The 22,641-nt window shown below is 39.6% G+C and overlaps 1 protein-coding gene across 2 annotated transcripts in view; it reads left to right on the top strand.

Moving 5' to 3' along the window:
* SUSD1 (sushi domain containing 1) overlaps positions 1 to 22,641 on the top strand; it is a 1,084,671-nt gene that overhangs the window by 1,000,644 nt on the left and 61,386 nt on the right. For both annotated transcript variants that reach the window (XM_044061072.1, XM_044061071.1), the window contains one exon: positions 22,042 to 22,190. In XM_044061072.1, coding sequence (XP_043917007.1) covers positions 22,042 to 22,190 — 149 coding nt within the window. The remainder of the gene's footprint in view (positions 1 to 22,041; positions 22,191 to 22,641) is intronic.

Raw genomic sequence — 22,641 nt, 5'->3', positions numbered from 1 at the left:
GCCTGGTGAGCGGGACGTCAGTGTGCCTGACGATAGAGTCACCTATTACAAGTGTATCAGGTGTGTTGTTTAGTTTTAAGGGCTGTGACTGTTCGGCACACTGGCTTTGTGAGATATGTGTTGCATGTGTTTTGTTTTGGGGTAGCGGTTGCTTGGGTGTCTGCTTTGGAGGTCTCTGCTGCTTAGGCAGATCTTAATTTAGAGCCTCCGAGTATGTTTTTGTGTGATTATGTGTTTGGTTTGCTGTCGTGGTAGGTCTATGTGAGACTGGAATTGTAGTGAGTGTGGTTTCCTTCTCCTCCTGACTGGTTATGCCAGTACTGAGTTGAGAGAGCTTAGCCTCCAGTTTGGCTATATGGTTGCATCTCTCGCATGTGTTGGAATTTGTTGGGAGGAGGAGAGGGTTATCTGTGTACATGAGGCAGTTGTAACATTGCCTCAAGATTCCCAGATTCACCAGCTGGACCGGAGAGGAGATTGACAACTGACCTTTGGACATGCTAGAATAATATTGGGAATTCCTTAATAATTGAAAACAAGGGCCAGTGGGGAGTGAGGGTGTAGTGCTTTTAATTTTTAGTGCTGACTTATATAATTGCTTTAGTGAGCAAGTGCCAGGTAACTTAAGTGCAATGTGTTACAGGTAACTTAAATGCAAAAATGACAAACAGTAACTTTCTTTCAAGTGAAACCAACCTATTCTAACAGCCTGTTGCATTTTGATAGCTGGCACCCTATACACCAGAAAAAATCCTTGGTGAAGGAACAGTCTGTTAGGTTGGCGAGAATGATCAGTGATGAGGGAGAATTTGTGGAACAGATGGATTTCTTAAAAAATATGTTAGTGAAAAGAGGTCATCCACTAGAATTTTTAAATAATATTTTTGAGGAAGTTATTAATAAAAGATCAGCAAGTACCTTTGTTTCCTTATTAGGTAAAGTAGACTACCAGGTCATGGGACAGGAGAAACCGGCTGGGTCGGACTTCAAAAATGCTTTAGTCCTTACCTATAATCAGGGTTTTCAAGAATGTGAGGAAATCATTTATCGAAATTGGCATGTATTCGAAATAAACAAAGAACATCTTAATATTGTAGGTAATAGGCCAAAAATAGTTTATCATAGGGATGCCAACTTTAAATCTATTATTGAGAGGTGTCCGAATATTAGCCATGTAAGAGGGAATGTGTCAAAATGTGGCTATTGTGGACAATGCAAATTTATGCTGGAAGGAAATACAGTCTTTATTCCAAATTATGGTAAAATTAATTTGTATGGGAAATTTAATTGTAGTACAAAGGCAGTGGTGTACCTGGCTCAGTGCACCAAATGCCCAAGATTCTATATTGGCAAGATCACCAATGCTATTAGGACAAGGGTATAACAACATAATTGTGACATCTTACATAATGAAATAAAAAGTGCTCTAGCAGTTCATGTTATGGAAAATCAAGGACACACATTTAAGTTTACCATATTAGAACAAGTTTGTACTAGCGAGAGAGGTGGTCCAGTAAATGATTTTTTAGAATTAAAAGAACTAAAGTGGAAGTTAAGAACCAATGCCAGTGTTAACCCTGGACTTAATAGTACCCTATCTATTAGTTCGTTACTTAGGTTGAGGTCTGAGTTCTTTTTATAAAAATGTATTCCCACTGTTCTTTTTGGTTCTTTTTGTGTTTTGTTGTACTGTTATATAGTTGGGTCTGGGACATTTTTTGGTATTGTTTTCTGTGGTTGTTGAATATATTTATACATATATATAGTTATATATGTATGTTTTTTAGAAAGACAAATTTACTCTATTTTATACTAATTTATTAATTATATTGTTCATATACATACATATATATTGTTTTGTATTTAGAAATAATAGGATGGATATTAATGTGTCATTTATTATTGTATTATTGGACGGAGGTGGAAAATTCATAGTCTGTGTTTTTTAAAAATGTATTTAAAATGCATGTAGCACTTTAAATTGTTAATTAGGGGGAGTATTTAAGCTGGGTAATATGCAAAACGAAAGCACTAAAATAAACTGTTGGATTCATTTTTGGCTTCTTTGCTTTATATATATATATATATATATATATATATATATATATATATATATATATAAAGTTCAGGGGTGTGTGGCTTACCCCCTGTGTTGGGATTCAGGGTGGCTTGTCCCCCTGTGGACAATGCTTATATTTAATTTTTTCATCCGGTTGAATTCCTGATTATTTTGCTCAGTGAATTCATTTCACTCTGAATTTGAAGTTTTTGAGCAAGCCACCAGCAAGATTGAAAAGGTAAAATTGTTCCTGCTCAGAGAAATCATAGCACTGGAAAAATTGAATTGTTGGAAAGGATTCAGCAATCATTCTCAATAATATGATTCATTATTACAAAAATGAAATGGTTAGAAATGAGAAAGGCTTCAGGAAATATCATAATATTAATTTTCTTAAAGGTTATTTACAGGTAACGCCTGCAATGTCTGATGTAGTTCTATTTGAAATGATCAGCTTGGAACACCCTGCTAGGCAAGCTAACACCAGACTGGATATTTAAAGTAAATATCAACAATAGAAAAAACATGATGGATTCAGTATTTAATGTCTCATAAGATTATGAAATACTCTTTCCATTGCAATTAGGAAAAGTCATTTTTAGCTTCTTTCAATAATAGGTTCGTAGGTTTGACCTACTTGTCTTCTAGAAAATGAGTTGTTGTAACCCCATGCTGATATTTCCTACTTATACATGTATCATGATTATTTTTGAAGGAAGTTAATGTCTGGGTAACCGTTTGAATGGCCGGGACTTACAATGCCGAGTCCTGTAATGTGTAGATTGAATGTCTGAAAATCCAAATTTAAATGTACCAAGTCTGAAATTGCCACTTCTCAAACTATTCCCTTTTCTTTGAGGTATGGCAGTCTCAGAGTTTGTTTATATAAGTTCAGGTGGTGGAGAATTGCCCCCCCCCCGCAAAGAAAAAAAAACTAAACAATTTTAAAGGAGAAGAGTGATGTTCAATATTCATACATTTCACGCATTTCCATTCTTTTTTTTTTTTTTTTTTTTTTTTTTTTTATTCCAGCATTACAGCACTTGACATTATAAGTGCCAGCATCCCAGTAGGGATCCTGATGTCTGACTTCTTCTGGGTTTAAAGGCCTGTAGTTCAGAAGACTACTAAGTGCTTATTTTCCTTGCATTTGAAATCATCTCCTACATTTTAACTGTCACTCTCAGGTGCCATGTTCGCCTTCACAAGTTGTTTTTTGCTGCCAACCCAAGCATTGTTGTCTTGGCCTGTGTAAGCCCTTTCATTTCAGGTTCAAGGCTATTCCCACTCCGTCTAGGACCTGTGGTCACCCTAACCTGTGCTGCTCATACATTTTTAAGCCAATATACGTTACAGTATTTAAGACACTGTACAATGCAGTAAGCATGTGCCATCGTAGAACTGAGTTGATTGAAGTATCATTTAGTAGAACAAGTCTGAAATGCCAAAGTACAACAAAAAGTTTATACACAAGAAGTTGTAATAGCAGGTCACATTTATGAGGGGTTTTGAAGAAATAAGAAGGCTGTAATCTTTGAAAATTACATTATGAGGGCTATCTTGCATGCTGTCGAGTGAAGGGTTTTATATAGTGTTGCCTCAGATTTTCGTCATGCACCTTCTGCATGCCGATCAACAAAAGAAAACTAGTAAACGCGTACATCTGGTCTAAAGGGTAGATTTGTACTGTATATAAACAGTTACCTTTTGTGCTGTAAAAAGTAATAATTTTGTCGGGTATATTAAGAATGACTGTTGCAACATTTTTAAAGTTCTGAAGAAATAATTGTGTTGTAAGCTTCAGGTCAAATTACTGTAATTTTCCAAAGCTGTAGGTTATGTTGTTGTGGAAAGGATCATAGATTTGGTGTGTTTTCATATTTTATTTCAGATCTTCAACATGCTTCTACAAACTTGCTTCATGAAGAAAAGTAGAAAAAAAATGCATTTTGCTGTCTGAAAATGGTCCTTGGACCAGTCTGCCTAACTGGTTAAGAGATAATAAAACAATTAAAAAACTAAAATTCGGATTTTGCAAGAGGGTCTTGAAATTTGTTTTCTTGTTTAAAATGGCCTAGATCTGTAAATGAAAGATGCGAGATTAGGAGATGGTGCAGTCCTGAGGTTCTAACTTTCATACCAGACCATCTGTCTAAGTTCATTCTATGAGTGTTAAAGCTCTCATAAAACTTACCATAAAAGAAGACAAATTACATTCAGAAAGGAGACAATTAGCCTGCTTTGTCTCCTTTAAATGCATGTAGCATTCTACCTTCTCTCCATTCTATCATTCTCACTCTCCCTGTCATAGCCGATTCCCTCTTGGATGGCCAGGTAGGCTGTCCTTCCATCACGTATACTGGTTGTCCATTCAGTGGCTCCACAAATCCCACTGTGACAAAGTACTATCATTTATCTAGGAAGTAGTCAATCTCTACAGTCTGCTGCCTGTCCCCCTTCCTTCTCCCTGTGAACATCCTGTTAATGATGGCTCCTTTATAGCTTCCTAACATGATCACAAGCACTAATGTGTCCCTCCTTTGGCTTCTGGCCTCTAGTGAGAAGAGTTGCAGCTCCTGTAGTCTCTGTTTATATCCCTTCCCTTCCATGTAATGCAACTTTGTGTTGTTTTTCTTGTATAGTTTCTACAAGTACAAACATTACTCAAGATATAAACTGACTAGGGCCCTCTAGAATGAAGCATTACCTCTGTGTTTCTGAAATAATTTCCACTGAGGGTAAATCCCAACAATCACCTTCTTGTTGTCACTCCCTCCCATTGTACTCCTGCTGAACTAGTCCAAGTGTGATCAACACCTCTTACCTGATATTTCACAGAACGATTGTTGTGACTGAAAAGAAGGACTTTGCATTGTCTGTGATGAACATTAATTGCAAATTTTCTGTCCACTAGGTTATTCCTTTCCTAATCCTTCTTTAGACTTGTTTTGTCATCCTTCCATTTTATGCCTACCTTTGTATCATCAACGAAAAGGCTGATACTGTTCTCTAATTCCTCAAATATGCCTGAAACATAATGAAGAGCAGTATTCCTGAGGATATTCAACTAGTCGTTTTCCTTGTTTCTGACTTTGTCTCTTTTACCACAATGATTGTGTCCTATCCCTCAACCATGCAGTATTGTAGTTTCTCACTCTTGGCCTTACTCTCCGATCTCTGCAGATTTCTTAGCAACTGCTTCTGCAGGCCAAAATCAGTGATCTTGGTGAAATCCAGGAAGACCACATATATGGTACACCACTGTTATGTTCTTCTGTAACCTGGTCATAAAAACAGATAAGGTTTGACTGGGAGAGTCTTCAGTCCATGGATTTTGTGTACTCATTTTCCTCTGTGAAAGCAACTAGGCTTTTTATTATGAGTCTGTCTGTGATTTTTCTGCCACTACAATTCGACTACCAAGCTTGTAGTTTTCAGGAATTACCTTGCTCTCTCCTGTGCAAACATGCCCCACTTGCTACCTTCTAGCTCCCGAGCTTCTCTCAGGGGTCTACCAGATTTCTAGGGGTTCTAGGAGACAGCCCATCAGCCCATATGACCCCTGTGCTTTACCTTCCCCTGGATCAGTTAAGACAGGAGTTCTCTGTCCACCTCCTACTCTCTATCCATTTCAGGTCCTGATTTCTAGGAATCACAGTTATGGCCCTTGGACTTTTATCTGGTACACTAACAGAATTAGGTGTGCATTAACAGCCTACTTCTCAAATTCTTTTAAATTTACTAAATGCCAGAATACATTTTTCAAATTTCCTCACTGAGTAAGTCATTGTTAAGGAAAACTAAGAGGTTATTATTTGAATACTAATCTTAATTACCATTTAACTTGTCTCTTGTCTGGCATTGCTTGACAAGTCAAAGGTAACACTTGAGGTACAAAGACATAACTAAGTACTAATGAATTGGTATCTCTGTAAATGTCATCATCTTCTTTCGGCTGTTCCCGTTAGGGGTCGCCACAGTGGATCATCTCTTTCCATTTCTTCCTGTCCTCTGCATCTTGCTCTGTCACACCAACCACCTGCATGTCCTCTCTCACCACATCCATAAACCTTATCTTAGGCTTCCTCTTTTACTCTTACCTGGCAGCTCCATCCTTAGCATCCTTTTCCTAATATGCCCAACATCCCTCCTCAGCACATGTCCAAACCAACGCAATCTCGCCTCTCTTGCTTTGTCTCTAAACTGTCCAACCAGAGCTGACCCTCTAATATACTGATTCCTAATCCTGTCCATCCTAGTCACACCCAGTGCAAATCTTAACATCTTTAGCTCTGCCACATCCAGCTCTGACTCCTGCCTTTTTGTCAATGCCACCATCTCCAACCCATATAACATAGCTAGTCTCACTACCCTCTTGTAGACCTTCCCTTTCACTCTTACTGGTACCCATCTGTCACAAATTACTCCTGACACTCTTCTACACCCATTCCAACCTGCCTGTACTCTCTTCTTCACCTCTCTTGTACACTCACCATTACTGTGAACTGTTGATCCCAAGTACTTAAACTCATCCACCTTTACCAACTCTACTCCCTTCATCCTCACCATTGCTCTACCCTCCCTCTCATTTACACACATATATTCTGTCTTAGCCCTGCTGACCTTCATTCCTCTCCTCTATAGAGCATATCTCCACCTCCCCAGGGTCTCCTCAACCTCGTCCCTACTCTCACTACAGATCACAATGTCATCTGCAAACATCAGAGTCCACGTAATCTCTATAAATATAATAGTAATAATAAAAGAAAGAAAGTAAGTACAAGAGACCCAAAACAGAACAAAACTAATACAGGCTGAATGAGAAGAATGGCTTGTGAGGAGATCAGGGTGTGGAGCAGCCATTTGTCTTATGCTGTTTTGTGTGGCAGCGGATTTGGGGTCTGGAGGAAATTGGAGGAACTTTAAAACGAATATTGGAGCTAGAAAAACCAAAGAAATCATTAGCTAAGTAGTGAAAAGTGGAATGGAATTGAAGGTAGCAACAGGAGTACAGTAAACAGGATGGGATGGGAAATTCTAGGACTCATAAGACAGAAGACATGATTACTAATGCAGGTGTTGTTGTTTCTCTTTAATTTAAGCGAATATCAAAAGTGTCTGCCACTTTACTGCAAGCAGATGACTGAAAACAGTTTGACAATAACTGTTTTTATAAAAACAAGCCACCTAAATTCCTTATGTTGGGACTGTGCTTTCCCACCACATATCTTTAATATTTGGTTTTCACATAATCAAGAGTATTTTACTTTGCTGTATGATTTTGCAGTCTCTAGACAAGACTGAATTAATAAGGAAGTATAGAGTTACAGCTCTATATCTCTGGTTGCAGGAAGCTTGCTGCCTCAAAGAAAAATATTTATAAATTTGGCTATTTTGTAAAATTTGTATTGTGATGAATTTTTAGTTGGTTTTCAGTCAACTGGTTTCAGTCAGATGACGTTCAGTGTAACTATGCAGAATGGAGTTGACAAAGGAAGGCAGGCTAGTGAGATGGCAGAGAGTAACTTGATAAGAGAAAATGAAAAATTTAGGCACAAGATAAAGGAAGCCAAGATGGAATGACGGGTACAGGGAGTACTGAAAACTGACAAAGTAGTAACAGGCTGAGGGGTGGCATACAGGAACTAACGCCATAAGGAGAGATGGGGGAAGTGAGCATGGAAGGACAGCTGTCTGGTAGGGAGAGAGTTAGAAGGGACACAACAGTGGAGGATGAAGCTGTAGGAAGAGTATATAGTTTCAAAGGTTCATAGTTGTTTACTAGGCTAATGACTACAAGGACCTTTTAAGCCTAGCCATGCATACCAAGTCTCTGACAAGTTCTGATACCTTTGATAAGTGTAAGCAGGGGTTTGGGAGATGAACAATTTACAGGTTACCTGTGTCCATTAGAGACATAGGTGCCAAACCAGGAATGAATTCTCAGAACTCAGTGTGAAACAGGCCCTACAGACTGAAGGAGGCCGCCACCATATGTACTTAGAAGTGTTGGGGATAGTACACACAGAGAAGGGGGGTTGCAGACAGGAGGGGTACTGACATAGGGTAAGAAATACAGAAGATGAGAGGAACTTGGAGGACAGATAAGAGGGTTTTGGTGATTAAGAATCCTGGCAAGTGAATTAGGAATGATTTTGTTACAGTGAAAATTGGATTGAAGCTTAGACTTAGTAAGACATGGGAGGAAGGATTCAGAGTAGTTACTGAGAGGAATGGATGGATGTTTGTTGTAGTATGTGTAATCAGCAATAGCCTGCCAGAAGAAACAGCTGAGGTGTTATAAAACAGGGACAGAAAGGTGTTTACCAATAAGGGACTAGAGGCAGCATTCTTGAAAGCATTATCCATGTCAGTGTCCAGCATACTGTGGAATGAGAGGAATAGAGAGTATAATGATTGGCTACAGCAGTGGACAAAAGAGAAGGGTTTGGAACTGGTAGCAAATGGCAGAGATTTAGCAGACAAATTAGCTGCATGTCAAGGACAGCCATTATTCTAGCTTAGAGGGGACCGCAATGCTCAGAACTGGGTTGGAAAGGTACATCTCAATGGCCTTACTTTAAAACTAAGATGTAAGGGCAGAGTAAGTAGAAGGGGGTTGTATTCAGCTAGTACACATGAAGAAAAAGCTGTCACATGATGTAGCTGAAAACCAATAAAGGGTGACTCAGACCATGTCTAAGTAGCATTACTTGTGCAGTGCAAGGGATCTCAATAGCAACAAGTGATGAAAGGATATGGTGGCTATGTATGATGTCTCAGAAACATCTACCTATGGCTACGGGCTAGGACATGGAGGTTCCTAAGTACAACTTCAGGGATAAAGGTTAATTAGTAATGTACTTAAAGGAGAACCACACCCGCAGACTCAAAAAACATGTTTATTTCATCATGGTTTGGTGTTTCATACATTTTAACACCACTCTGGGACTATTTACAAGTTTTTAAATATTTTTTATATGCAATTTCTGAGTCTGACCACATGGGGTCTGGCATCTTGAAGTAATTCTGATTGTTTAGTCTGCCTCTAGATATCCCACAATGCAGTGCTCATCTGTAATAAGTTACATCACGTAGGCCTCTTTCTTCCTAAAGCTCCTGTCACTAACATTGATTTTACAGGCATACACTGCTGTCTTTCAGTCAGTTAGTAGGGTTACCACCTGTCCCACTTTACGAGGGACAGTCCCTCTTTGGCAGTTGTGTCCTGACAAAAAATATTAAAAATGGCAAATGTCCTGAGATTGTAGGACATAATTATTTCCTATATTTTATGTAATAGTTGCATAAAACAGTTATTCCGTATCTAAAATACCTAAATGTTATAAGAAACAGAATAAGCAACTAAAATGCTACAAGAATAAGCTTTTATTTAGGCAAAAAAGTTAAGTTCTATCCTTTGTACTGACCGTGTGTATGTGTCGGCCTGTAGAATCTGATGTTTGTACCGAAAATGTCCCACTTTGGCCATTTGAAAAGGTGGCAACTCTATCAGTTAGTTTTAAGTAACATTTCATGCTGTTCAATGACTACTTAAAACACAAACAGTGCAAATGCCACAGAACAGAATTTCAAAGTGCTTTTTACTGCTGCTTCTTTCTTGAATGGCTAAACTACAGTTTTTTTGTGAAGCCTGAATTGTACTACTTTGACTCATCTCCCATCCCCCTTCACACCTAACACTCCTAGCTGTCAAAGTGTTAAGGGTAATTTAAGCTATTACCTGCTGTGATTGTCAGCTGACAGCAGGAGACTTACTCATGCACCGTTTCCTTGTGGAGCCTTTACTTTCTGTATGGGTAGGGGAAGGACCAGGGAGCTGTGACATCACCATATGGGTGGGTTTTTAGGACGGTCATAGTGATGTCAGTTTGGGGAGGGATTTGGCCAGAAAACTACCTGTATTCAGTGGCCTTGATGAAAACAGTGAATTGGAGACTTTTTCAGGGCAGGATAAACGTTTTTTGAAAGTGAAACCACCACAGTACAGCAAGGTACTGTTCTAGTGGAGAGAAACAGTCAAATTAAAATATTTTAAATGCTGTGTTTATTCATAGCAGGGACAATAAATAGGGAGAAAAGGGACAGAGAAGTTGAGCATTTAATAATAGAACCCCGTTGTCCTTTAAAGAAGGATGTCATTTCTCTTCTCATTTCCATCATTACTTTTTTCTTTTCTAAACCATATAGTTTCCGAAGATTCTTCTCTCTCACCGCTATCATCCTGCTCTTCTTCTCTTTTGACTCATATATCTTCTTACAACCTATAATTTGTTCCTTCTTTTTGTGTTCACTTTGTATTGTGCAATCTGACCACTACTTTTCTTTTCCTTCAGATTATTCATTTCTCTTAAAATTCATTTTCATCATGCCCCCCTCACATCTCATTCCCCGCATTCTTAATTACTAATTCATGTTTAAATGTGTTCACTTTGTTAACATCTTCACGGTCTGTTTACTTCCCCATAAGTAACATTCTGTAAATTTTGCAATTTGTAATTTTTTCCTAAAAGATTCAGTCCCACTCCCCATGCCTTTGCCAGTACACATATCGTGTTTTAAACATTTCCTACTAGCTGTACAGTTTTGTATTTTGCTTTCTGTACAGTAGTAGTGTCTGATGTCATAACATCCTTGCTAAAAATAACTGAATCTTTATTCTTTTATTCTGTGTCATCTTAAGCACTGAAAATCATCTGTTCCATGGCCTCACTCATTTTTTTGCTTCTCCAAGTTCTCTAATGCAGCCTCTAAAGCTGCTAAACTCCCCGGGTTAATACCATACCACAGTCTAGTGTAATATGTATTATGGCTTTTACATCTTTGACACCAGTTTCCTGAGGCACTGATATGGTCTGCAATTAAAGAGGGGAAAATACCAGTATTAAAGAGGATGCTCATCTTCCTAGAATCCAGTATGCATTTCCTTGTTGTACAGCACTCCCCTTTGTTATACCGAATCTACAAATATTCATACCCAGTTTATTGCACGATATCCTGTGCCTGTTTTTTGACTTCTTTATTAATTCTTTCTTTTTCTTAGGTTCTTTTTCTTGCCTTACTTTTCCTTCAGGTAATACTTATAGTATCTTCCCTCCCCTGCTCTTCCTTATAGACTCTGCCACATCTGTTACTTCTTCGTGTCACTCAAGCATTCTTTTTCCACTAATATCACTGTCCTTTGTTAAACCATTTTCTATTATTCTGTCACATTCATGCAGTTTCTTATTTTCATCTGCTAGATGCTGCTCCATTTGCAATGACTACCATTTGTTTCTACCAGAATTTCTGTTGTTTTGCCATTTGTTAACTCTGTCAACAGCTTTCAGATCAAAATGCTTGTGAATCGGAGATCTGCTTTCAGACCCATTTCCTTCATTTCACAAACAGCTTCTTATTTTTCCACCTCAATTTCAGCTTCTGCTTTTAAACTCATTATGCTGTGTCATGTAGTCTACTTTTGTAATTGCAAACAATAAAAAATAAATAAATAAATAATACTGGCACACATGCTTTTCCCTGAACAATGCTCTGCTACACCCCTGAAACGATTAAGGGAACTCTCCCAGTGTCCTGGCTAGCATACCACCTGAAGTCTGTTCTGAATACATGCCCTAACCTTAGTAGCCTAGTACTATTGACATGCTCAAAAAATAATAATTAAATAAAAATAATGACATTTCCCAAAGTTGTGAGACTGCCCTTACTAGATAAAAGTTAAGCCTATATATTTTTTTGAGTTTCAGTATCTTTGTCTTAAAGTTTTCATTTTGAGCATCATTAAAATAACATAGCACAACATTATAGGTTCATAGGTAGGTACTAGGCTATCTGCCCGAAGGCATTTATAAGCCTAGCCAGAATGTGTTGGCTTTCACCACCCCCTTAGATTAGTTCCCTGTACCTCTGTCCAGCAGAGCCACTGAAGTGATCCCCGAGGTAAACTTTCTGCTTCCCATCCACTCGTCAAGGTTTCTTTTGAAGAGTGTTAGTGAGGAGCTCTGCCTAATGTAGATTGGAATCTTGTTCCAAACCATGGGAAGTCTCAGGGACAGGAATCTATCCCTCCAGTACATCCTATTTATTGCTGTGGTAAGATTTAGATTCTTAGAGCGTGTGGCTCGAGGGGATAATGTTTTCTTTAGGTGGAGCATGTCCATCAATTCTGGGTTGGACATGGCCTTGTATGTCAGGCAGAGATCACCTCTGAGTAGGCGGTATGCAACTGAGTACAGCTGTAGTTTCTTCAGTTGCGCTGCATAGAGCATCTGTTTGAGGCCAGTGATCCTCTTGGTCAGGTTCTTCTGTGGTCTTTCCTGCTGTTGCAGGTGTCTTGTAAGGTGCATTCCAAATGGGGCATTGTACTCTATGATGGGTCTGATGAGTGATGAGTAGAGGGGGACAACGACCTATTTTGATCTGTATGTGAACACTTTTGTGATTAGATGGGCCACATAGAAGGATTTTCTAACCACTTTGGCAATGTGATTATCAAAGGTGAGATTATTATCTACTTGGGTCCCCAGATCTCTTATTACATCTTCCATATTTAGGGGACTACCACCTATGCGGTAGTTTGTGGGTACTTTGTTTTTTCCAAAGGGGATGACTATGCACTTTTTGGCATTTAGCTTGAGGCCATGATTGTGACACTAGGTATCCGTCTCTGTCAGACCCTTTTGGAGGATATCTGTGACAGCCGGAGAGGTAATTACAGCCCCCAGTTTGCAGTTGTCTGCAAACTTGGTCAGCCATAGTCCTCCTGTGCTTGCCTGTACCTCTGAGAAGTATATGCCGAACAGGAGGGGTCCTAGGACTGAGCCCTGGGGAACGTCACTTGTAACCGGTTTAGAGTTGGACCTAGCTCCCACAACTGTCACCATGTGGGTTCTGTCCGTGAGCCAGTTGGCAACCCATCTTGTGACATAGGGGTTTATGTTCAGGCTGGTGAGCTTGTCTATAATACCAGAATAGGGAATGGTGTTGAAGGCCTTAGCGAGGTCTAGGATGGCTGTGTGTACCACCTTTCCCCTCATCTATAGCCTTGGTAACTTTCTCAAAGAAGTCCACCAGGTTTCGGAGGCATGATCTGCCCTTAACAAAGCCATACTGGGTAGGGTCCAGTGTTTGGAGGTTCCCAATGTCTCTGTCAATGAGTTCCATGATAATGCGCTCCATAGCCTTGCAGACCAAGCTAGTCAGGCTTATAGGGCAATAGTTCCCGGGGTCTGTTGTGGCTCCATCTTTGTGGAGCAGAATAACCATTGCTTTGCACCACTCTGTGGGTATGTAGTCTGTGGAGAGGCGGAGTTTGAACAGTGTGTTTAGGTGAGGGGTTAGTTCATCTTTGAGCTCATGTAGGACGCAGCCTGGGACACCGTCCAGTCCCATTGATGCTGTGTTTTTGGCTTTGGAGAGGGCTGTTTTAACCTGAGTGTCTGTGATGTCAGGGACTCTATGTTCTTCTGGTATGGTTATGGGCCCTTTTGGGAGTGAGAGGAGGGTGAAGTTTGCACTGAACCTGTCTGCCAGGATGTTGGTGATATCAGGCGGTTCAGTGTATTTTGTGCCATTCTGCACTAACTCCGAGCAGATCTGAGCATTGCCACTTAGATTCTTGACATAGCTAAAGAATGCCTTGTGGTTATCTGTGGTGTCCTTGGCAATTTTGCTTTCAAAGCTTGCCTTGGATACTTTTATGAGGGATTGTAGTTTCTTGCTGATACTGATCAGGGATGTCTTCCCTTCTTGGGATTTTACTCTTTTCTGTACTAGTTTCCACCTTCTGTTGTATAGCTTGTTTATGGCAGGAGTCCACCAGACTGGTTTCCTTTTCTTGGAGAAGTGAGTCTTGGTTTTGCTTGGGATGGCATGATCCATGCATTCTTGTAGGTGCCCATAGAATGCATTAGTAAAGGATTTTGCAGCTTGGACAGCGTAATCCTTCAGCATGGGGGCTTTGAAACGTTCCACCTCAGTCTTGAGTAATGTGAAGTTTGCTTTTGAAAAGTTTTTCACGGTGGTTTTCTTGTCTGGGGGTGGGGGCGGAATGTGGATATCCAAAGTGATCTGTTTATGGTCAGATCTAACCAGTGAGGGGTTGACCTCCGGTGTGGAACACCGGTCACCCATGTTGGTGATGACCAGGTTCAATATGATGTCACCTCTGGTGGGAGTGTTGACCAGTTGAACCAGGGCATTTGAGTTTATAAATTCTAGGAAATGTTGGGCAAGGGAGTTAGTACTTGAGTAGTTCTCCCAGTTAATGTTTGGGTAATTGAAATCACCCAATATTAGGGTGTTTGGTAGGATCTTTATGTTTCCCAGTGTTTCCAGAAATGCGGAATGGGGGTCCTGGGACATGGTGGGTGATCTGTAGCAAGCTACAATTTGAATTGCAGTTTTGCCCATTGTTAGTTGCACTTGGATGATCTCTGAAGCATCGTGCTGTGCCATTAACCTGGAAATGTGGGTATCCTTGATGAATATGGATACACCCCAGCCTTTTATATTTCTGTTGTAGCCTAGTAACGCTGGAGTGCTCTCTGGAGCCTTAAACCAGGTTTCTGTTACTGTACATATATCGATTTTCTCCATACTGAGGAGTGCCTCGAGAGCATGCATTTTGAGGTTTAGACTTCTGGCATTGAGTAGCATTACCCTCAGTTTTTTGTTACTTGTGCTATTTACGGCAGTGGGTTGAGCCTTGCCTAAGAAAGACACTATGGGGGTGGCAAGAACCTTGGCCAGTATTCAAAAGCCTAAGGGTGACAGGTGCAAGCCATCTTTAGCAAAGCAGTGTGGCTTGTCGAGCATGTCATCCCAGGTGGACAGACACTGTATCCCCTTTGAATGACACCAGAAACTTAGCCAATTGTTGAAATAGAGAATTTTCTTTCTTTATACCATGGTATCATTCTTGGTGAGGGCAGGATGCTACTCAAGGTCAGGGTCATACCGGCCTGGGCTACGTGATCAGGGAGCTCTTCCATGTCTCTCTTCATGTAGTCCAGGGAGGTACAGCTCAGGTCATTCACACCAACATGGACAATGACAGAGTCATATTTGTACTTGTTCTGGAGTGACCTGAGTGCTTGTTTTATGTAGCGGATCCTGGCACCCGACAGGCAGCTAACAGTAACCTTCTCCTTATTCAGCCTAGTGAGTGGGACGTCAGTGTGCCTGACTATAGAGTCACCTATTACTAGTATGTTGGGCATGTTATTTTGCCTTAAGGGCTGTGATTGCACGGCACACTGGTTTTGTGAAGTATGTGTTTCATGGTTTGTTTTGGGGGGTGGAGGTTGCTTGGATGTTTGCTTTGGAGGTCACTGTTGGTTTTGCAGATTTTTATTTAGAGCCTCTGAGTATGTTTTCATGTATTTATGTGTATTTTTTGCCAGTGCTGCTTTAATGGGTCTGTGTGAGACTGGTGGTGTGTTGCAAGTATTTCCCTTCTCCTCTTGACTGTCTGATCCAGTCTTGGGTTGAGAGAGCTTAGCCTCCAGTTTGGCTGTATAATTGCATCTCTCGCATGTATTAGTGTTTGGTGGTAGGAGGAGGGGGTTGTCTGTGTACATCAGGCAGTTGTAACATTGCCTCAAAATGTCCAGATTCACCAGTTGGACTGGAGAGTACACCTGAAACTGCCCTTTGGACATGCCTGGATAGGTACAGTGAACTGTTTTACTGGATGGCTGGTAAGGTCGAATAGAGAGCCTTGCCCTTCTGTACAGTACAGGAGGGTCTAGTGCTAGAGTTTATAAGTGCTTGCTATAAGTTTTGAGCAAGTGCCGGGCTGAGAAATGAATGGCTTGAGTGCTTAAGTTGAAAGTTTGTCTAGTTTCAAGGGAAAAATTGAAAAGGAGACTTTGTGGAGCCGGGAATAGTTTTACCCTAGCTAACTGGCGCTGCCCAACATGCAAAACCGGGCAAATACGGTATTTATAGCAGGGAAATGAAATAGATAGAAATTAGCCCAAAATGGCCAATAAATTACTAATTTCTGGGCTGAAACCACTCCTCCAGGGACAGATAGGCTGCTCAAAGCTCCCCTCTCTCACAGGTGAACAGAGAACGTCCTTCTATCCAAGTAAGGTATGGGCAAACACAGAGATTTGTAATACAGCCCTGAATTCAGCACTAACCTGAAAACTGGACTATACTAGCTTAGAAAGGTGGGAAACAAGTATATATTTTTTGTTTTGTTTTTTTTTTTTTTAGAAAATAAAGCAGATACACTCAAAAAACACTTTAAACGCACAGAAAAAGATACTTATTGTTATATATCGCAGATCAGAGTTGCAGTCAATGCCCCTAGTAATAAAGTAGGAAGAAACACAAATACAGTAAAAGCAGATGAATAAAGTGCAATATATATATATATATATATATATATATATATATATATATATATATATATATATATATATAACAATAGAAAACAAAAAAAACTGATTTAAACAAGTTATCCAATTAACCAGAAAAAAGCTTAAAACTGAGCCCTGTTCCAGCAGTCTTCAATCAGACAAGTTCTAACTGCACACCCCTGCTTACTAGGGTGCAGGGGAACCTTCTCCAAAAAAGATGGCCTGGATCAGTGCTCAAGTTATACAAACAAAGCTAGATTCAGCAGGCCTGAATCTGGTCCATGCTACAGCAACAAGCCGCACCAATTTCAGAAAGAAACAGTTCAAATAAGTAAGCACAATAAGCCTGTGACCAGAAATTCCCAGCTCAGAAGGGCAGAATCCAGCCTCTCCTCCCACAAGAGTGCAGACCACAAACCTTCATAATGTAGAATAAGTGGCCTGAAGCCCAAGTGCTTAAGCCAGAACTAATACACTTTTAGGATAGCAGACACTGGGCCTTCAATCAGCAATTCCCAGCTTAGAAGGATGTAAGCTACCTGTCCTGTCACAACAGTGCAGACCACAATCCTTCTTAATGTAAAATAGCCTTTATGAAGCCCAAGTGCTTAAACCAAAAGACTTAGAATAACAGTTACAATTTAATCAGGCTACTACCAAGCAGTAATAAATGTAGCAGAATAAATACAATTGAGTACTTTTAAGAAAAGCAAAATAAAGTAGGAGGAAAGACAAATACAGTAAAAGCAAATGAATAAAGTGCAATTTTTTTTTTAAGTGCAAGGAGAGAGGAAAGAAGAATCTAAGTGGGCTGTCCTTCTCAAATCTTCTCTATGTATTAAGCAGAGTGAACACTAGACTCAGAATATGATCTCACTGTACTCGGTTAAGTGAGCAAATGAAATGGACCCAGGAGGAGTCCCAGGATTATTATATTATATTACATTATATTATATTATGTTATGTTATATTATATTATATTGTATTATACCATACTATATTATATTATTATAAAAAATCCTCCAGGAATCAAGACTTTTTCCTGATGGAGGGGTGTCAGCACCCATATGTTCCTTATTTCTGCTTAGGTTGGAGATGTACCCCTTCTGGTAATGTCACCTTTGGGAAACTGGCCTGAGAGGAGGGCTAGATTGATCCAAAGTACCCTCAAAATAGTTCATTTAAAGAAGCAGAGAACATCACCTGGACCAATGACACCATAAAGCATACCTGGAGCCAGGTCTAGAGTTGATGTTCACAGGTGATGGCCTAGTGACTTGCTGTCCCACATTGACCAGTCAGGCTTAGCCTAAAAATGCTTTATGGAGCAGCGCTGTGGGCCCACTTCACTAAAGATATGGGCTGGTGTTCAGACACAGTCTCAGTCATCTATTATTAAGCAGGAGTAGGATGGATTGATATGGACTAAACCTAGCAGTGGAAACTGATGGCTGGGACATGGAATATCTCCTCATTTTGGAGGAAGGAGACAGTTTGTGAAGGAGGCTGAAAAGTACCAGGTAAATTTAGTTGGTCTTACCTCTTCCCACATCATTGGTTCTGCACCTAGATTTCCTGAGTGAAGTTGGCCTGTTCCTCTTTCTTTTTCTTTCTCTGGAATTGACCCTAAGGAGAGGATGAATTGAAGATTGCTGGAAATTCTGGTCAGCCATATCCATTTTGCTACCACTATGAACCTCACTAAAGCAAATAGTGTAGAATATGAATAAATATATGGGATATATGCATCAATATAATTATGAATGACTGATAAATTAAAAGAATTAAAGCTGTTGCAAATCACATATAGGGTTTCCACAAGGGTCCATTCTAAGACCACTCCTCTTCTGTGATAACAAATAAAATGTATCAATATGTAAAAGACATGGGACATTTGTGACATCAATGATTCCATGCCTATTCACAGTGCAAACACTCACAACATAATAAGTAAGGAACTACAGAAAGGATTTAGTGCCCTAACAGACTGAATCATTAATAACAGTCTTGTCCTCAATTAGAAGAAAACACAAATGTTCTTTAGTACGCACATTTAAAGAGATCTGTGTGCAGTCACTCTAACACTGTCCAGCACTGTCATAGCAAACTCAGGCCCTGCTGATCTAGTAAGGCTGTCTGGACATACTTCAGAACCAATGTGGGTAGTACGTTTTCCTTCAAAGACCACATAATCACTCCAGTGAGGAAGACAGAAAAAGACAAACTTCAAACTAAGTGCCCTTTATAAGGGCATATTGTTTATCAGAACTCACAGTGGTTTAAGCCCTTCCTGTACCCAACCTTATGTATGGCTTCCTGGTCATAGAGGACTTAGTAATAACCCAGCTGAGCAAACATAAAAGAAACTGCAGTACAAATGCCTGATATACAACCATCCTTCCCCACCTGCACACCACTGCACTGCTTTAAATAGCCTAAACTGGATTGTTTTCACAAGCAGAATGGAGTATGGCTAACCATTGTTCATAAAGAAACTACTGCATAGAAGTCTGTTTCCAGTCCTAAATAGGATAGTAACTTGGTGCAAACTATATAGGCATTTAATTTTTGTAGTTAAATACTACTGCACATTTCTAAAATCAACACCAGAATAGGAGACAAATCCCCTGCTTGCCCCACTAATCTGGAATAGGCTTCCCGTCTACATAGTAAATTTAAAATGACACTGAAAACAATATATCTCAGTTTCATAAACTGTTGTAATTGTATAAAGGTTACTTAATTACCTATAATACTTTATAATAATTTTCCTTGCAGGACATGACTGTAGACTTGTATTTCAATTTAAATATAAGTAAATCCATGGGGAGCTTTCCATATTTCTATCAATTACAAGCTCAGCTGTTCCTGAAGTATTCTGACTTATACTACATGTGTGTATTTGTTGGTCCTGCATAGTTTATTACCTACATCATATCACTTCTGTTTGCTGTTTTGTTATATCATAAAATTTTATATCATAATAACAAAACCAATGTATGGGACAAAGTGTTGGAAATTTGGGGAACATTCTGTGGGAAAAAAGGGTAGAGAGCCCTGTTTTTTTTTTTTTGTGGGGCAGAAAGTATTGGTGTATAAAATGGACAAGGCAGGAAAGGGAGGGCATTTTAATGCTAGGGGTAGAGTTTAAGAAGAAGATAGTGAAAGGTTGGAAGTAGAGAGGGGTAGAGATAGATGAAGAGAAAAATTGGAGAACTGGAGGGAAAGGTGTTCTGGTTCTAGAAAGGTTAGTAAGCTAAGAGATATAGCAAAGCAATTGGAGGCATTGAAAGAAGGTGAAGGAGAGAGATCAATGTGAAAGGACAGGACAGAGTAGTGCTCCTGAATTAGGAAAAGAGGAAGGAGAGGAGAGATAACCATAACTGGAAGTTATAATGATAAGGGGGGATTATAGGGGAGACATAGAAAGTGCGGGGTAGGAGAGTAAGTAGATGGTACTAATGCATAATGTGAGTTTTCCATTTCCAGGTGGTGACAGTAAAGGCAGATTAATGGTGCAATGCGCCAATCTGTAAAGGAAGACAAGTTTTGTTTCCTTTGGAAGGAATTACACACTCAGAACAATTTATATATTTAATATTTTGCACATTTTATACATTTTGAAACAACCATTACAATTTTCCTGAAAAAAATCCTTTAATTCATGTTATTATAACTTTCTGTATGTTTTCTGAAGGACAGTTACAAATGTTATTCATCCTGTGACATTTCTGCTCTGAAAACAATTTTATTTGCTTTATCATAGTACTGCTTATATATACATATGTGCAGCCAGGACAGCAAAAGAAGACAAGCCTACATTTCAACTAAATATTTAAGAATCGGGGTTGAAATGTGGTAGAGGTTCTATAGCAAGATAATCTGCAGGAGTGGAGAAAAAAAAATCTCTAGCACAGAAGACCCTCTGTGGTGGTCCTTGGTTGGGTTCTTTTGCACCAGTCACCATTCAGCAAAAACTTGGAAGATCACGTACTCAGCTATTCCAGTACATATCATCACACGACATGGTGGACACATATATGTGCACATTCCTCATGTCCCAGTTCAGAAAATCTTTTTTGAAATGTGCACAGTTCTGATCATGGTCTTTGCCATCACTACTGAAGTTCTAGTCTGGTGTGATACTCCTACTAGATTCTCTGAGATAAGCCTTGCAGAGTCTCTGGAGACAAGACCTGATGAGTCCTGGGTTTTGCCCTATGGAGCCTGTTAAGGGTGCTTAATAACCAGTCTGTAGCCACTTTGATGCTGATACTGTGGTCCACTAATATTTTGTGTTGTAGAAGCCCACACCTGAGTGGATACATCAGTTAGGTAAGTTTCCAAGTGCTGGCTCCCTTCTGATCTCCTCAGTCCAACAAAGAAACCAAAGAACACAATACCTTTCTACAACAACATGAAGTCCAAAGCTTTGGACAGGTATGGCAAGAGAATTTACTCTACTGGAACTTTGTGGCTTAAGGATTTCAGGGACCTATCTCTTCTCTCCTAGTTCCAGACTTATCTGGTGAGGATGGTTCTGAAAACATTCAAGGACTGTCAAAAGTTCTGAAGCAAGGAGGACCTTATAGAAGCATTGTCTAAACTGTTAAATATCATGTATTTCACTACAATTTCTATTTTTGACTGTGCGGGTGCTTTGGTTAGGGCTATAGGTTTTTATGTTTGATTGCTCAGAATGGTATGGCTGAATCTATCCCCATTACAGGAGAAATTAGTGGACAAGGTCCAAATATCCATTTCTTGGGGGAACTGTTTGCTCAGCCAATTCAGAGCTTGGTCAACACTTTGCATGGAAATGACCTCCTCATCTCTGATCTCTGTAAGTCTAATTTACTTCTTCCCGTTGTAAACCTAACCAACTGCAAAAAAGGCAATAGCCTTATTTTCATAAGAGGAAAGCTGTGTAGTGACCTGTAAAATCTTTCTTTCCAGTGCCATCATATTATTCCAAAAGCAGAATCCGACTTACCACAAATTCAAAGTCCTTGTTTCAGTCTGAGGCTTTCCCATAGATTTGGAAGTTCCCTTTGCCAGAACTTGGGGAACCATAATAAAGTACCACTGGGTTCTTACCATGGTCAGTTATGGCCGTATATTGGAGTTCAACATTTTCTCCCAAAAAGAGCTCCACTGGGAGATCAATTCATCCTAGCAGAGACATTGAAACAGGCGCTGACTCTACTGCTCAAGCAGGCTGGTATAAAAAATGCACAATTTTTCAAAGGATCCTGCTACTACAGTTTTTTTTTTAATACAGATTTGTTTTGACAAATTCTAAATATACTTGTGTTAGTTTATTTCATCGTATTCTTTGGCTAGACTATCTAACTATTGGTTTATGAATATTTAATCAAATTTAGCACAATAACGTTTTAGTTAAGTCTGTTGTATTTTTTAATGAAAGAAGACTGTAAAATAGCCTCTTGCTGTTTGCCTTATTACAGAATATGCAGAAAGGACACACATATATGCTGAGATACCACATGGGTTGATTGCTCCTTGTTATCTTTGAACTCACATGCTAAAAATGCCATTAAATGAAGTAACAAATAATGAACTGTTTTTCAGGTGTCAGAGCAGTTCTAAAGTCTACATTATAAATATTGACTACAGTGCGAGTCACAGATTGTTGAAAGGAGGTGTACAGAAACATGAGGAATCACAGAAGACAGAGTTTGTTGCTGTAAGGCTTCATGGTATAGACTGGAATGATGGAAGTAAGTTGATAATGTTTTACTGTTGAGGTTGGATGTCTGTAAATACTTGCTTGAAGACTGGTACTACACATATATTAAATGAATGACTCAACTCCTTCCTAAAACACTGTAGTCACTTATATCTTGTGTTGTCTCTCAGCACATCTACCTTTAAAAGTCCCTGTCTTGTTGAGCTGTGTCATATTGTGTCTGTAGAAAACCTAAGATGTTCTGTCCGTGGTTTGCCATGCGTCATCATGAGACCCACTTGGCTGGGGAGAGTTCACCCATCACTGCTCTTGGCAGGCCCTAGTTGACAATTTATCTATTCACCCAGGTCATTTTATTCTTTAATATTCACTGATACAGAGATATCGTTTTGTGTCTCATGTCTCCTAAAGTGTGATATCACTGTCTCTGCTACACCTTTCAAAATGTATTAGTTCAAAACAAGATGCTTCAGTCTGTGGTC

This window comes from Protopterus annectens, chromosome 2.part0 (genome assembly GCF_019279795.1).
Source record: "Protopterus annectens isolate FY-2018-M chromosome 2.part0, PAN1.0, whole genome shotgun sequence".
Classification (NCBI taxonomy): domain Eukaryota; kingdom Metazoa; phylum Chordata; order Ceratodontiformes; family Protopteridae; genus Protopterus; species Protopterus annectens.
Note: the sequence above shows the minus strand (reverse complement) of the source record. Positions and strands in the feature narration are given on the sequence as shown.